Source organism: Cylas formicarius, unplaced genomic scaffold, assembly GCF_029955315.1.
Source record: "Cylas formicarius isolate icCylForm1 unplaced genomic scaffold, icCylForm1.1 PGA_scaffold_4__25_contigs__length_36172078, whole genome shotgun sequence".
Lineage (NCBI taxonomy): Eukaryota > Metazoa > Arthropoda > Insecta > Coleoptera > Brentidae > Cylas > Cylas formicarius.
The window spans coordinates 4,390,749-4,409,377 of record NW_026844334.1 but is presented as its reverse complement, the minus strand read 5'-3'; the positions used below and the strand labels follow the sequence as shown (position 1 = coordinate 4,409,377).

The window sequence follows — 18,629 nt, the reverse complement described above, 5'->3', positions numbered from 1 at the left end:
CCAAGTACCTCCAAAGTTTTCTTAAATTACCTAATAACATTACTGTATTATTAGAATGACTGTGTAGCGCGGCACAATTACCATATTTACAGAACCTAAGTTTCAGATATTTCTCGATGTACTCGTATACAGAAAAATTCCCCCAATTATCTCCTAAGTTTCCTTAAATTACTAATATCAATGGTCTATTATTACCATACCACGACTATATACAGTGCAGTATATCTTGCAATGTTTACAGAACTTAGGTTTCAGATATTTCTAGAATTATTCACAAAATTTCTCCCAAGTACCTCCAAAGTTTTCTTAAATTACCTAATAACATTACTATATTATTAGAATGACTGTGTAGCGCGGCACAATTACCATATTTACAGAACCTAAGTTTCAGATATTTCTCGATATACTCGTATACAGAAAAATTCCCCCAATTATCTCCTAAGTTTCTTTAAATTACTAATATCAATGGTCTATTATTACCATACCACGACTGTATACAGTGCAGTATATCTTGCAATGTTTACAGAACCTAGGTTTCAGATATTTCTAGAATTATTCACAAAATTTCTCCCAAGTACCTCCAAAGTTTTCTTAAATTACCTAATAACATTACTATATTATTAGAATGACTGTGTAGCGCTGCACAATTACCATGTTTACAGAACCTAAGTTTCAGATATTTCTCGATGTACTCGTATACAGAAAAATTCCCCCAATTATCTCCTAAGTTTCTTTAAATTACTAATATCAATGGTCTATTATTACCATACCACGACTGTATACAGTGCAATATATCTTGCAATGTTTACAGAACCTAGGTTTCAGATATTTCTAGAATTATTCACAAAATTTCTCCCAAGTATTTCCAAAGTTTTCTTAAATTACCTAATAACATTACTATATTATTAGAATGACTGTGTAGCGCGGCACAATTACCATGTTTACAGAACCTAAGTTTCAGATATTTCTCGATGTACTCGTATACAGAAAAATTCCCCCAATTATCTCCTAAGTTTCTTTAAATTACTAATATCAATGGTCTATTATTACCATACCACGACTGTATACAGTGCAGTATATCTTGCAATGTTTACAGAACCTAGGTTTCAGATATTTCTAGAATTATTCACAAAATTTCTCCCAAGTACCTCCAAAGTTTTCTTAAATTACCTAATAACATTACTATATTATTAGAATGACTGTGTAGCGCTGCACAATTACCATGTTTACAGAACCTAAGTTTCAGATATTTCTCGATGTACTCGTATACACAAAAATTCTCCCATTTATGTCCTAAGTTTCCTTAAACTACCTAATATCACTGCTATACTATTACCATACCCCGACTGTATACAGTGCAGCATATCATTCAGTGTTTACAGAACCCAAGGTTCAGATATTTCCAGAATTATTCACAAAATTTCTCCCAAGTACCTCCAAAGTTTCCTTGAATTACCTAATAACACTGCTATACTATTTGAATGACTGTGTAGCGCGGCATAATTACCATTTTTACAAAACCTAAGTTTCAGATATTTTTCGACGTATCCAGAAAATTTCAATGAATTACCTCGAAAGTTACCTAATACCACTACCGACAATATTACCATACGACTACCGTGTACATTGCAGCATATTTTTGAATTTTCAGAATCTAAGTTAAAGATATTTCTCGACATATCCACAAAATTTCCCCCAATTACTTCAAAAATTTCCTCGAATTACCCAACATCACCACCATTCTATTACCACGACTGTGTAAATTACCACAATGAAATCCCCGTCGGGCTGGGGGGCTCAAAAAGTGTCGCGGAGTGAAAATCAATTTGTCAAAGAGCCGGACAAGAGAGAACAAAAACACCTTTACAAAGAAAACCTTTTAGCATTCGAAACCGATATATGTGGTGGGGGGACGATACGGTGACCTCCTTCCATCCTTTCCGTTGCCGGACAAATTTGATTTATATGGTGGACGGGGGCGACAGAATTTTCTGGAATTTAACACTTCTTCTGAGCACTTCATCAGACCGCCACCCCCGTGCGAGGAAACAATAGACCCCCCCCCCCCCCCCCGTCAGAAAACTCCGTCACGGGACAGCAAGATAAAAATAACACTTCATCTATTATTCTATATAGGAAGCGTCTGCTCCTGTTCTTTTAGGACACCTTACGTAATATATATGGAGAGAGAGAGAGATGAAGCGATATTATTGAAAATTGTCTTTGGAAATTTAAGTAGGGGATTTTATGGAAATAGTCGTCGTTCTCTATGAACGCGGCGCGATTTGAAATTGAAATTTAGTCGCGAGCCGCCATGTTAGAGCCGCATTTTCTAGACGGGAGGAGCTTCATCTTGTTAGCGACGACGGCCTTTGGAACCCTCCCGAGAATTTTTATTCGAAATTGCCGCGACTTTGCGTGCCCCGGACAATCAAAGGAGCGGCGCCCCTTTGTTTTGCGAAAATATCCGCGAGATACTTAATATTCGATGTGAAAGTAAAAACAAATTGGGAAACAAAAGTGCCATTTAGGGGTACAAGATTAATTAGTAATTAACTTTAATTGTTACGTTAAGAAGGTTAGTTTCAAATAATATTTTTTTTAAAAGTACACCTTCTTACGTTTTAGTAAGTTTGACAATATTTGTGAAAGATTAATAGTAATTAAAATTTTGAAAAATTAAAGAATATAAAAATTAATTAAAAAAGACACAACCAGAAAGCAATATTTTTTTTTGATAATAATGAACATGCAAGGCCAGTTTAAAATATGTTCAATAGAAAATTTCATTTACATTAGTAGGTCGTAGCCATTACATTTTTGGTTATCGTAAATTATTTTTGGCATAAAACATTAGCACGACTTATAAATGTTTGATGACATTTGACACAGACACAGAACATTAAAATAAATTAGAAATTTTAATAAATGGCCTTTCATACAAACACAACATTCTTATGATATATAAAGATTTCGATTTTAATTTCTTTTAATTTTAAATAATTTTCGGCTGATAAATATGCACTTAAAATTTGCGTATTGAATTTTGAAAAATGCTGTTTATTCCTAGATATAAAAAAAATATTTATCCATAAAAAAAAACCCTAAATAATTATAAAATTCTCAATATCGTAGTGAATTTTCAAAACGAGGTAGGTAAAGGTTTCCTTCAGTCCAACTTAAAGTTTAGTACACTTTACTTACACCTGACTAAAAAATTACAAAAGCGCTAATAAGGCAAATTTTTGAGAAATAAGTAAGATTCTCTAGAAAATTATAAAAACTCTGAAATGGCAAATTTAAATTAGAATTTCTAGAAACAAGTTACAATTTCTGTGAAATAAGTCTGAAATTGTGACTAAAGTCAAAAATGAGGCAAAACTTCTGATATAAGTCAAAAGGGACAGTGCGGAACGAAACATCATATATGCAGATGACGTAACTTTTTAAAAAAACTTTTTGTGTTCAGAGGATTGTCTTACTCTCCAGCGTAGTTTGGAGCAAAACAACGATTGGTCCCTAAATAATAACTTGCAACTTAATACAACCAAGCGTAATGTAGTCCCGCCTGCCATCATCAGTAGTGCAGTGCAGACTATCATCTTTCTGATAAAAACTTTCTCTCGTTCTGTTACTTTTTGTGACTTGGGAGTAATATTCAACTCAAAATTATCCTTTGTTCCTCATGTTAATAAGGTACTGGCGGAAGTGATAAAAGAAATTATATACGTCAGGTCTAAGTTGGAGTACGCATCAATTGTTTGGTCTCCTGGGTCAATTGTCATATTAATACCCTGGAAAAAATTCAAAAGTTTTTGAACTATGTACAAGTTGTAGGGAGTATATCCCCCACAAGGATTTTCTTGTTTTTTTCATGATTACCATTATTAAATAACTTGCTTGATTGTCTTGACCTATTACATAGACATAGTAACATATTCTTTCTGGCCACACCAAGATCAAATATTTTAAAATTTTCACCTATTTTCCCAAGTACAATGTTCGACACGATTTGGATTTTTTCCCATTCCCACGTTTTTTCTTTTTTAATTAGCGTTAATGTTTATGTTAGGCTAGACTTTAGGTTAAGATTCTTCTTATCAACATTACTTGCAAGGCTTCTAACTATTTAATACTTTGTACTAAAACCTACCTGTTAGTTGGGCTTCATGTCTGTTAGGTAGATTTCGTTAAATAAATAAATAAATTATGAAACATATAACTTTTATCTGCAGGTGATTTCTGCAAAACCATGTGAGAGGTTAGCGCGAAAATTTCCCGGCCTGACATAGATGCAGCTCCAGTATCACGATTACACTTTGTCTTCTTTTAAATATATATCTTAGTAGGCTGTGAAAAAAAAAATTGAAGTCTTGCGTCAAATAGTTTTTTATTGACAGCTTTTTAAACAAGACGTGTCCGAAAAAATGTCGCAAATAACGCAACTTGAGTTAGAGCGGTCATAAAGTTTTTGACAAAAGTAGAGTTAGCACCTAAAATTATTAAAGAAAGGCTGGATGGTGTGTACGGCCAAAGTTCTCCTTCGTATTCTGTAGTGAAAGAATGGGCAAAACGTTTTCGAATGGGGCAGGATTCCCTTGAAGATGATTCAAGAACTGGTCGTGGAGGTCATAACGGAAGATATTGTTGCGATTGTGGAAAAGATGGTATTGAGTGATCGACGATCAAGGAAATCTCAGAAATTATTAAGCTTTCTGATGCAAGTTTTTGTCGAATCCTGCATGATCATTTAGGTATGCATAAGGTTAGTGCAAGATGGGTTCCTAAAAACCTTTCGGCTATTCAAAAACAACGCCGTGTCGAGTGTGTGCGGTCTTTTTTGGAACCCTGTGGGTCGGAACCCAAGCCTGTGATAGAAACTATTGTGACGGGAAATGGAACTATGGTTCTCTATTATGACCCTCTATCGAAAAAAGAATCAATGAAGTGGGGTAAGGTGGGGTAAAGGTGATGCATCTCCAAGAAAATTCAGAGTCTGCCAGTCAACAAAAAAGGTGATGGCCATGATCTTTTGGGATTGTGAAGGAATTCTGTTGATAGATTTTAAAAAAACTAACACCACTGTCAATGGTAAATATTACGCAAAATTATTATATAAATTGAGGGATTATGTACGTGTAAAACGTCGAGGAAAACTGACCAGAGGCGTGCGTCTTTTGCACGATAATGCACCTTTCCATACTGCTGGTGTTGCACAAGCTTAGAGTGTGATTTTAGAGATAGATTATCCTCCCTATAGTCCAGATATGGCCTCCAGCGACTATTGTTTGTTTGGATATTTGAAAAAGGACTTACGTGGACGGCTTTTTAACGACGAAATTGAGTTAAGAGAGGCTGTTGTAGCTCATTTTGCAGACAAGCCAAAACAATATTTTTTTAAAGGGATTGAGTTGTTAATAAAGAGATGTAATAAGCGTATTGATGTTAAGGGGGATTATATTGAAAAATAATAAAAAATTGTTACTGTGCTTTGTTTTTTTATTTTCAGGCCGGGAAATTTTGGCGCTGCCCTCGTACGAATGACAATGCTAGGTCGCACAACGCAAGGATCGTGCAAGATTACACTACAGAAGTCGGTTTTCGAGTTATGGAGTGGCCAGCATGCAGTACCAACCTCAATCCGATTGCTAAAACAGAGAATTCGAGCTAGGCTCATAGCCCAACCTCGATCCCAGAGCTTATTGTTGCAGTACAGGAAGAGTGGCTTAACATTTCACAAGAAACAATAGCGAACTTGATTAGATTTATGCTTAATCGAGGAAGAGATATTAGGGCAAGAGGGGGTTGTGTTGAGTTGCTAATTGTCAGTAACCCTATTTGTTTGTAGTAATAAAAAAAAGTTAATTTGACTCGTGCAGTTATTTTACTATGCCAAACCAAAAAAGCAGAAATAAATTTTAATCAATTTAAACTTGTATTAAAGCATATTAAATTGTCTTTCAAACAGCTTTTTTTTTATCTGATCAGCAGTTTCTAAAAAAAAATGCACGTAAGTTTATATATCTTGCAAGTAGCTTACGATTTTTTGAACAACTTTTGTATTTGTACATCAGAATAATATTTTTCATTTCAATAGAACATTTTAAATCTAAAACAACTGAGGAGAGTAAAAAAAACGTATTGCGGAGGTTTAATTTTGGTTAGTTTTATTACGTTCCTGTAACTTTCCATTAAGTTACTGTATACGGTGTTTAAATAAACAAACGAAAATAAATTTAACATGATTGGTTGAGGAAACGGCGGCGTCCTACAAGCCTCGAGACAATATCGAAACGTAAACTGAAAAATTAGCCTTTTTTGTTTTCGCTTCCAACCGAATTAGTGCAAACAAAACGACTCCTACCGATACGACAAATCGTCAATCGCGATCATTTTTAATTTTCCCACTTTCCAAACAAACGCCGCCGTTTTTTTTTGCCCTTTTCAATATTTCGCGACGCCAATTCGCGATTTTACCGTTCGTAACCAACTTCCGAATTTAATCCGGGACGACTCATTGAAAGTTCGACTCTCTCGCTTTCGCTCCGCGCGAATCGTCGACGATAAGGCCGTATCGATACCGTACGGGTGACGTTTGTCTAAAAGCCATAAAATCGGCCTTTTATTGGCCGACGCTACCGTCACGTCGCAAAAATTTACGACGGTTTTACGATCGTTACCGATTTTACGCGAACGTTTGGTCCGTTCACGATCATCCTCCTCCTTCGTCGCTGCACACGGAACGGGGAAAATAAAGCTCTGCGAACGCATATCCGATGCAGTTTTGAATATATTAGCGGTAAATAAAATTTAACGAGCTTTATACAGGGCGCTTGGCGAAACACGCTGACAGCGCTGGCAGGTGTAATAGGGAACTTAAACAAAATTTTAATTTTAAAATATTGCTTATAAAAGTAAGTTTATACTATTAAAAGAACCACACTTTACATAATTCACAATAATTTTGCAGTTCAATGTAACAAATATAAGCAATAAAAAATTCATATGGATATATTAGCAGACCTTAAACTAAAAATAAGACTCACCAGGTGTTATATTTCCCATACTATTATAGACGGTGGCAGGAACAGTAATGAAAAAATTTGAAGTAGTCCAAATGTGGAAGTACTGCGCCAGATTGCAAAGGACAAAAAAATATATATTGTATATATAATATATATTGAATACCTCGTCTACCTAATGAGACATGACAGATTTCATTTATTGCAGCTAATGGTCCAGGGAAAGGTAGATGGTAGATGAGAACCAAAAAGAAGAAGGCATTCCACAACTCACGGCAGTGGTCTGGATCGATATCGGTTCAATTATTTAGAAGTGTTGTAAATAAAATTAAAATTTCCGTTCGTTACGAGCCCCCTTCAAAGCAAATATCATGTTCCTCAGAAATAAAAGCAAGATTGAACATTTGCAAAAATTGTTAAAATTTGTTTACTTTTCAAGAACCAGCTGGTGGAATAAAATGTATTCTGGACAATTACAAAATATTTTCGTTAATTCTGAATCTCAAACCAGGTTTAGTGGTCACGCTAAATAATAAATACGACAAAACAGCGTTCAGGAAGTAATTAACAAAATGGATGCCTAACGAATAATAAAAAAAGTACAATAAATTTGCATTCTAAGTATTTTAAAGTTCGTTTATACAATTATTACCTTTCCGGAGATTTTCAAAGCATATGTAATATTAATCCAATATCTGAAAAATTTTCTCATATTTTTATTTTTATTTAGCCGATATACTTTTTAACTACTGTGATTTTTATAAGAACAGTGTTCTTACATATTCTTATCAATAGACTCTCTTGTTTAAAGAACCGTTAAACTATCTCAGCCCGAGTCACTGAAAACAGAATTAAAACACCTTACCTCTGCTCTTCTCTCTAATAATTTCCACATTAAAGATATTAAGCGTTCAATCAAAAAATACACTTCACCACAACCTTCCAATAACAATGAGGTCGAAAGCAATCCTACAGTTACTACTGTAGTCCTTGGACAAATTCTGTTAAACATGTAGAAAAAGCAGAATGGAACAAATAATAATTAGAACAGGCGATGATAGCGATAGTGATACTGATATATTGTGTGAATAATTTTAAGTAATTTAAGTAGGTAATAAAAATAATTTGTAATTTTATTTTAGATTTAAACAACTACATACATAAATAAATAAATATTGTTTAGTATCTTTCCTAAAAAAAACCCAAATAATTAAATTCTAAGCAAAGTACGGACCTGTTCGGCCATATTTCATTCTTACAGCTTGCCCGGGTCTTTCCTTAATTCGTATCAGTTAGTCACTTTCTTATATCTATGAACAGACTTTAACTACTCACGTCCAAGAGATGCATCAACGATGCCCTGGCCAAAGGCTGACTTCTGGTCATATCGGTCAGCACTTGACACAGTTCAGTGCTCAGGCGGGACGTGGCGGCGTGGCTAGTTAACGTCGCTCTCTTCAGGGTTTCGCCCAAAGCGTATATCCACATCTGGAACACGAGAACAAACTGAGTGAGGGTCCGGACAAGGGACTCGAGTTGATCGAGTTAGGTGGGACCTCGGCGATCAAGTTTAATATTTAATACGTAAAAAGCTTTCCGTCGCGATAACTTCGTAGGTGGACAAATCTTATGAGGGCTGCTACCCATATTTCTGGCCTTGGCAACAACGAGTGGTTTTAGGTGCAAACTAACATTTCCATTGAAAATTGTAATATTTCTTAGCATAAATGCTCTCAGAACGTTTTGATTTAAAATCATTATAATTGGGTTGTTCGGAAAGTCATTTCGTTTTTTTTTGGGGAACATGAAAGACAGTTTTCGTATAATGAATAAATATTTTATTAAATTATATATTGGCCATTCTGGTCCAACACCTTTTGCCATCTTTCTGGCAGTAACATAATTCCCCTCTCATAAAAGTTTTGGTCCTTGCTGGCAAAAAACTGGTTCAGGTGGTTTTTGACATCTTCATTTGAGGTAAAGGTTTTGCCATCCAAAAAATTTTGCACCCTTCCTGTTGATTAATTCGGGACTCTTCTCTTTAAGTGAATCATTCAATTTGTCCAGTTGATGACAATAGACTTCTGAATTAATCGTTGGATTGTCCGGCAAAAGCTCAAAAAAAACGATTCCTTTGACATCCCACCAAACGGAGAGCATCACATTTTTTTGGTGAATGTTGGCTTTTGACACGCTTTGAGCCAGTTCATCTTTTCTGCTCCATGACCTCTTGCATTTAACATTGTTGTATACAACCCATTTTTCGTCCCCAGTAATAATCCGCTTCAAAAATGGATCATTTTCTTGACGTTTGAGGAGCGAATCACACACGTCAACGCGACGACACAAATTTCGCTCCGTAAGGACATGGGTCACCCACACATCGAGCTTCGAGGTTAAGCCCATGCCTTTCAAATGGCCATAAACAGTCGAATTCGACAAATTTAATCTCTCACCGATCTCTCGTGTGGTTATTCGCCGATTTGAATCAACTAATGCCTTTATCGCATCTTTGTCAGCTTCGACCGGCCTTCCAGACGGTGGTGCATCTTCGACATCAAAATTGCCGGATCGAAATTTTGCAAACCAGTTCTGGCACTGGCGTACTGTTAACACGCCTTCTCCATACACATCCGTCAATTTTTTTCTCGCTTGGACAGCATTTTTACCTTTTCTGAAGTAAAAAAGTAAAATGTGACGAAAATGCTGCTTATTGCTCTCCATATTTAAAAGGGCACCAACCAAAAACTACTGCGTAGAGTTAATAGAACTTTTTCACACACAAGCCTTGCAATATCAGCTCTCAAGACATATAATGGTTATGCTTCTTGAGTGTGAAGTTGGTTTCGAAAAAACGTAATTAAGTCCTCTGACGGGAAAAAGCGAAATGACTTTCCGAACAACCTTATATTTTAACACGTACTTAAGTAATTTTGTTAGTTTTGGTTAGTTGGTTAGTAGAATGCACCGATGATCTTGGTTCTTTATATGGCGATGAAGCATCATCCTACAGCACCGAAAAATTGGTATAACGAATATTCAATCATGCTCGACGTTCGCTTCAGGATAAATTTCTTGAGAGCCGTCTAAAATCAGTTGTTGTGCCGAAAAACATCGATGATGTACGTGAATTGATAATGCAAGATCGTCATGTGACATATCGTGAGATTGAGGTATCCTTGGGCATTAGTATGACGAGACCATTGGTCGTAAAAAAGCGATCTATAACACCTGCCTATGTCTGAATGGTACGCAATCATTTGGTTGCCAGACGTCATGGATCAGCCAAAATATAGTACAGCCCTGATTTGGCAGATATTGACTTATTTTTATTCCGGTGGTCAACGATTATCTACGACCGAAGAGGCGGTTCATGCTTTGAAAACGCTTGTTTTGAAGTTGACTATGTCGGAGTGTAAAATCTGCTTGAAAGATTAATTCCAACGAGTATTCTAAAGTGCAAAAATCTTCATGGAGAATATTTAGAAAAACAACAAAATCCATTTCGATGATAAATATTGTTTATTGTTAGGTTAGAATATAGCACTCGTAGAACAACAATAATAAAACAATGTTTCTATCATCATCTATTATTGGAAAAGCGTGTTGGCCTCTTAAATACGTATATATATCTAATTGTTTTACTATAAAAGTAAAATAAATCAAAGTCTCACCACTAAAACATGATTTTAAGCAGTTTTGTATTTTAAAACGAAAGAGTTTCGCGGTTTGTTGTCCTAGAGGGACGCACTGATTTTTTTTATAATGCTCCTGCGGACCACTATGGACCTATCGCAAAATCGATGTAACTTTATTGTGCATACACCCTGTATAAAGCGTATGCGACAGACGAAAACCGTAAATCCAACAATTGTAGCTCTCGATGTGGCCTATAACCCCGTCTATACCAATTGGCCATATTTTTCACGAATTTTGATTTACGGCTAATAATTTAATGGCGAAGAGAACGATTTTCGGGGTCTTTATAAATATCTAAAACATCCTAAGTATCCTCTAAGTATCAATTCCTTGTTCGAAGGAACTCAATCAAGAGTACGATTCTTCTGGGTCACAATCGCATGGACGCAAATCCATCAAAGATTTGAAATAGATCTATATCGATGTTTACCAAAATCACAACTACTTAGTCCAAGGGTATGCAGGTTTCGACAGTTGGCGCATGCTCTGTTCAGACTGGTTTAAAATTATATAGAGAGCGATGAAAAGGAAAATGCGGCGTTAAAGATCGAGCTTACCTTCTCAAACTCCATGTCGCTGTAATTCTTGTTCGTTCTATACTCTGGCGCCAAATAACCTGCCAGATGAGGGGGAGGTCCGCACCCCAGAAACGAGTGACTTTGGGACATCCTCACCCTGCCCCTCGAGGATAGCACCAACGTTGACGGAGTTACCAGGGGGATGCAGTTGCCCCGCGAGGCGCCATCTAAAAGCAAAAAATAACACTTTTCAATACATGGTCTAGATACGAAACGCTCAAATAGGTGCTATAGGGGCTCCCGATTAAAGCGTCATTCCTCAGAAAATTAGTCTGGACTTGTTGATGTGATGATCTTTTCGCTGCAAGAAAACAACAAAATTGAAGCGCTTATTTCATTGCCCTTTCATAAAACCACAATTTTCTAACCGTCTCACCTATGACTGAAAATTGATTTGGCAAACAGTAACATTGCCCAGTAAGTGGCCCAAACAATCTTTCATAGTTATCGACTAGATGGCGCTAAATGGATCGTATCGGGATTTGAATGCTTTTTGGTCAGGAAACGTGGTCACGTGGTAGTTGTCTCAAGTTCTGTACGTGTATTCTCTTTTCAAAGATGGTAAAATGCTTTTTTCTACTCCCATTTGTAAAATCTCTAATTAACACACCGATCTAGCGTGCGGGAAGCGTCAGTTTCGTTTCCCACGAATCCGAATCACTTCGGACATTTTCGGGATTTTACCGCACGGGTTTGGGAGCAATCGGATGTTTTCGGAGATTTTACCGCACGGTTTGAATTTTGACGTTTGTCAATTCTGACGGTCATGTCAGTGACTAACAGAGAGAAAAATGTTATGCAATATATCAGACAATTTAAATATTACGTTCTATAAGCTACCATTAAAATCTAGTGGACTGGTCAGTAAGTAAAGTTCGCATGAACTTTTACAGTTTTTATATTAATATTTTGCCAGGACCAATTGTACGATTTTCGAATATCCTGCTTTTTCTTGCTTAAAATTTATCCTTGGAGATGATTTTTCTACCAATTACAGTCTTTTTATTTAAATAAACTACTTAACGATCAATTGTAAAAGTTAAATATGCATAACTTTTTAAAATTGTGTTTATTCCGTTGTTTATATGACATCCAATCCAATCTACCTAACGTATACCTTTAAAAAGAGACAACAATGGTAGAACCGATCGAAACGATAAACGAATACGTTTAATAGCAACTAGTAAATATTGGTTAAATTGTATACTATTATTTTATCTGTTCTCGTACAAATTTATATGACGGTAATTAGTTGCTTGTGTTTTATATAAAAAAACGACTTTTATTAAGGTCGTAATTAGATACTGAGTTGTCGGGAAAAGTACTAGAAACTGATATTGGTCGATTATTTGCAAGAATAATAATATAAATAAATTATATAAATATTTGAAGAAATGTTTTTGCTTACAATTTTTAAACTGGTATTATCTTTTTTATGATGTTATCAGAACAGACATTAGTTTTACATATAAATTTATATCTATTTGAACTGGAAGAAAGCTGTAGCAGTCGAGCTACATCGACCAGAAGCATAATGCATAAGCACAATATTTATTTATAGACTACAATCGGAAACACTATATCCAATGCCCTTCAGGCGTAAAGCCACCTTAGGATTACCATAGATCGCGCCTGTGGGTGCTGATCCGTATTCGGTAAGTATAACTTATTACAACTGTAGGAAAAATACTTTTTATTGTCAACCGATATTGATCGATTCTTTGCAAGAATAATAATATAAATAAATTATATAAATATTTGAAGAAATGTTTTTGCTTACAGTTTATAAACTGGTATTATCTTTTTTACGATGTTATCAGACCAGACATTAGCTTTACATATAAATTTATATTTATTTGGACTGAAAGAAAACTGTAGCAGTCGCACTACATCGACCAGAAGCATAATGCATAAGCACAATATTTATTTATAGACTACAATCGGAAACACTATATCCAATGCCCTTCAGGCGTAAAGCCACCTTAGGGTTACCATAGATCACGCCTGTGGGTGCTGATTCGGATTCGGTAAGAATAACTTATTATAACTGTAGGAACATACTTTTTGTTGTCAACCGATATTGATCGATTCTTTGCAAGAATAATAGTATAAATAAATTATATAAATATTTGAAGAAATGTTTTTGCCTACAGTTTATAAACTGATATTATCTTTTTTACGATGTTATCAGACCAGATATTAGCTTTACATATAAATTTATATTTATTTGGATTGAAAGAAAACTGCAGCATTCGAACTATATCGACCAGAAGCATAATGCATAAGCACAGTATTTATTTATATACTACAAACGGAAACACTATATCCAATGCGTTTCACGCATTAAGCCACCTTAGGATTACCATAGATCGCGCCTGTGGGTGCTAATCCGTATTCGGTAAGTATAACTTATTACAACTGTAGGAAAAATACTTTTTGTTGTCAACCGATATTGATCGATTCTTTGCAAGAATAATAATATAAACAAAATTATATAAATATTTGAAGAAATATTTTTGCTTACAGTTTATAAACTGGTATTATCTTTTTTACGATGTTATCAGACCAGACATTAGCTTTACATATAAATTTATATTTATTTGGACTGAAAGAAAACTGTAGCAGTCGAACTACATCGACCAGAAGCATAATGCACAAGCACAATATTTATTTATAGACTACAATCGGAAACACTATATCCAATGCCCTTCAGGCATAAAACCACCTTAGGATTATCATAGATCGCGCCTATGGGTGCTGATCCGGATTCGGTAAGAATAACTTATTATAACTGTAGGAACATACTTTTTGTTGTCAACCGATATTGATCGATTCTTTGCAAGAATAATAGTATAAATAAATTATATAAATATTTGAAGAAATCTTTTTGCCTACAGTTTATAAACTGATATTATCTTTTTTACGATGTTATCAGACCAGACATTAGCTTTACATATAAATTTATATTTATTTGGACTGAAAGAAAACTGTAGCAGTCGTACTACATCGACCAGAAGCATAATGCATAAGCACAATATTTATTTATAGACTACAATCGGAAACACTATATCCAATGCCCTTCAGGCTTAAAGCCACCTTAGGATTATCATAGATCGCGCCTGTGGGTGCTGATCCGTATTCGGTAAGTATAACTTATTACAACTGTAGGAAAAATACTTTTTGTTGTCAACCGATATTGATCGATTCTTTGCAAGAATAATAATATAAATAAATTATATAAATATTTGAAGAAATGTTTTTGCTTACAATTTTTAAACTGGTATTATCTTTTTTACGATGTTATCAGACCAGACATTAGCTTAACATATAAATTTATATTTATTTGGACTGAAAGAAAACTGTAGCAGTCGAACTACATCGACCAGAAGCATAATGCATAAGCACAATATTTATTTATAGGCTACAATCGGAAACACTATATCCAATGCCCTTCAGGCATAAAACCACCTTAGGATTATCATAGATCGCGCCTGTGGGTGCTGATCCGTATTCGGTAAGTATAACTTATTACAACTGTAGGAAAAATACTTTTTGTTGTCAACCGATATTGATCGATTCTTTGCAAGGATAATAATATAAATAAATTATACAAATATTTGAAGAAATGTTTTTGCTTACAGTTTATAAACTGATATTATTTTTTTTACGATGTTATGAGGCAGGTCAATAGCTTTAGATATAAAGTTATATTTATTTCAACTGGAAGAAAGCTATAGCAGTCGAGCTACATCGATCAGAAGCATAATGCATGAGCACAGTATTTATTTATATACTACAAACTATTTTTTGTTCGTCAATCCTTAATGGGTTTATTTAAAAAGATTTAGTTGCGCCTAAGCAGATTCAGCTGCTTTTTTTCTCAGTAAAATAAATCCCTAAATTAAATCGATTTTTAGCCTGTCAAGACCTTAATAGAATCCATGGAAGAGGGAAAATCGATAAGGGCTAGCTACGGAGAAGGCAGAGAGTTTTTACGGATCAAATTAGTGGCATTAATAATCAGAGATGAACTATTTAACAATGATAAAAAAGGTACCTCTATTATTTTTTTATAATTTTATCTGATGTTGTAAAAATATTTTGTGTTAGTTAATTTTTGTTATACGTTTTATTTTATAATTAACTGTGGGGTACTCAAAAGCTTCACAGTAATTTAGGGTAATCTTTTTTGATGCTTTTGCAACAATAAATATTATATATTGTTTTAATTTTAATTTATTAAGATGGGAAAAAAACAGTCCAAATGGAATGTTTTGGTCAAGTCCGGCATATTATTTTAAGATGACTTTAAAGGTTCTATGTGATATCACTATTTCCATCTGCGAAACGGTAAAATTTATTTAGCCGGTATAGATTAGAAAAAAAGAAGTTGCATTTTTTGCATCTATTTAAAATGTATTTACAACGTTGCCAAATTCTTAGAGCCTCTGAGATACCGTATGAATTGCGAAAACATTTGTCAAAATGTGGTTTAAAAATAACTTTCAGAACTAACAACACAATAGGAAAATTTTTAAAAAACAATAAAACGAAATGTCCAAAATCTCAAAAATCAGGTTGAAATGTGGATCTTGTCCTAAAATTTATATCGGACAATCAGGTAGATCCTTCAAGAAACGCATTAACGAACATGAAAGAGCGTTTAAAAATTATAGTGTAGATTCTAATTATGCTACACACTTAAATGCAGAAAAACACATTTTTGACGATAATTTTGATATTTTACATACAGCCACAAAAAGTAGAAAATTAAATTTATTGGAAGCCATGGACAAAAAGAAACATTCAAATCTTTTGCTTAACGAAAATCTGAACTTTTAGTTCTTATTTGTTTTGATAAATGGATTTTCGTCAAGTAAAAGCCACCTCAGTTCAATGTTATCGTCCCTATTACTACTACTACAATTTTTTTTTTCGGCGTGCCCTGCCACGGTATAACTTTAATAGTAATTACGGGTTTGACAAATAAACCAAGTTGAATCGAAACATGCTTATCGTTGAAAATTGTAGATCTTTTTGAGATCGTGGGCGGACGTGAAACGTCTATTTCGGATAAAGGAATTAATTAAATTCGGTCGGGGGGCGTCGAATTCCTTGCCGAATATTTACCGCCCCCGTGAAAAGGGTTAACCCGGCGGAAATGTCGACGAAATTGTTTTTAACAGTGCGCGGAGGTCAAAAATTTCCAAAACCGCGGCGCCCGGTGCGCCAACGTTCATCAACTACAGGAATTCGTTTAACTCGGCGGGAAATTAATGTAACTATTGCCGCCCCATCGACGCGGGGCCGCGGATCAAATATTCATTAAGTGAAATCCCAACGTTCATCAATTAGATGAATAAATAACTGGGTCGGACGGCGTATATGTATATAGATAATTTTTTTAACGAATATGGACCTTTTGGTGGTTGGTGCGATGAAAAAATATTTTGGCAGCGGTGGGGTCCGAACCCACGCCGCCAACGTAGATTGGGGTATTTACAATAAATGAGAACTACTTTAAAAACACAGCCTCTTTAATTAGATTACGAGTATATTGCGGAGTGGTACGAGGTATTCTGGAATAATAATAATACTAATAATAATACTAATAATAATAATAATAATAATAATAATAATAATAATAATAATAGAATATTAACCATTCAGATAAGTCACAAAAACCACAAAGGGTACGGTCGAGGGTGTGGCAATTACAATGGTTATCGCAGTGGAAAAAATATATAAAATAAACATTAATAAAGGACAAACAAATTGCACTAAATTATACAAAATCAACATCAACATCATACATCAACTTGCCCGGTGTTATACTCATGTCTGCTAGCTAGTGTGCGATAAGAATCAGCATTATGATGAACGTATAAAACAGATCTGTAGATATAGGTAGAGGGCAGCGTCGTAATCTCTAAATCTACGAAGATGGGTCGCAGTGCTCACACGCCGCTAAGTAGCCGCATGGCCTTCTTTTGCAAACGAAAGGCTTTTTCCGAGCATTTTACCCCACCCCACAACACGGTACAGTAAGACAACACAGTGTGCAGCAGACCGAAGTAGGCCGTTCTTAGAGCCAACCTTGTTAGACAGTGGCTGAGATGTCTTAACAGGAACAAACGCCGAGACAGTGTGGCGCAGACATCGTCGATCTGCCCGGTCCATGACACATGAGTTCTGTCGATAACAAATCCCAGTAGAGTAATATTGTCTTGATGAAGAAAGTCTACTTTGCTACAAGAGAACGTAAGTTCTTGAGCGTTTTGTTGTTTGCAGAGAACCGCTTCTAAAGGACCCTGACAGTCTCATAAACGTTTGGGTATGGACAGTGGTAGATCATTTATGAAAATAATGAAGAGCAGCGGCCCCAGTACCGAGCCCTGAGGAACGCCGGAGACTACTGGGAGAAAGCTATCACGTGACACTCCGCCACTCTCAACGTACTGCTGTATAGATATGAATCTATTAATTGTAGAGGGATACCCCTGACACCGTAAAACTGTAATTTCTTCGATAGTACGACTTGGTCAACACAGTCAAAGGCCTTTGTAAGGTCATACAACAGGGCCTTCGAAATCTCACCATCATCATATCCCCGGACCGCCCTGCTCACAAAGCCTATGAGCACATGGGTTGTGGATTTCTTTTCACGAAACCCGAACTGAAAGTCGCTCAGAAGTTTGTGGTTTTCGAAAAATCGTGAAAGGCGCGTTTTTATGACTTTCTCGATCACTTTACCGAAGATAGGGATGATTGCAATGGGCCTACATTTATTTGGAATGTGCTTGTCTCCGTTTTTATAAACAGGTATTATTTTAGATTGTTTCTGCTGAGATGGAAATTCGCTACTAGGGAACACTGCATTTGTTAAAGCTCTCGGAGGACCCACAATGTGCTGAATTGTTTGTTTCAATATTTTTGAATTTATGCCGAAGCAGTCAGTGGATAAAAGTGAGCCGGAAATATAGTAAATATTGGATTTTGTAGTCGTTTTCCGCAAAAGCTTTCAATTTATAAGATCAGTCTCATTTTGGGGAAGGCCTTTTATACATCTTATTGATAATGAGACATTGTTTTTTAAACTATTGCAGATACTATATATCAATTCTTATTTCAGCAGCAACACTAACAATGTCAAAGCCGCCTATTTTAAATATTTTTTGGTGGTATTATTATAGAAGTTATTCTAACGTGAACACCGAATAATATAAAGAGGACTTTTAAGGGGGGTTCCCATTGGAAGCATGTTTTCTATAAAAAATATTTTAACTGCCAATTTCTTGGTTAAAATACGTTTTTTCTTATTTAAATTGAT

General features: G+C 35.3%; 1 protein-coding gene across 2 annotated transcripts in view; it reads right to left on the bottom strand.

Moving 5' to 3' along the window:
- LOC132701617 (tyrosine-protein phosphatase non-receptor type 13-like) overlaps window positions 1-18,629 on the bottom strand; it is a 166,352-nt gene that overhangs the window by 45,518 nt on the left and 102,205 nt on the right. For both annotated transcript variants that reach the window (XM_060669705.1, XM_060669706.1), the window contains 2 exons: window positions 11,279-11,466; window positions 8,358-8,510 (listed from right to left, as the gene is read on the bottom strand). In XM_060669705.1, coding sequence (XP_060525688.1) covers window positions 8,358-8,510; window positions 11,279-11,466 — 341 coding nt within the window. The remainder of the gene's footprint in view (window positions 1-8,357; window positions 8,511-11,278; window positions 11,467-18,629) is intronic.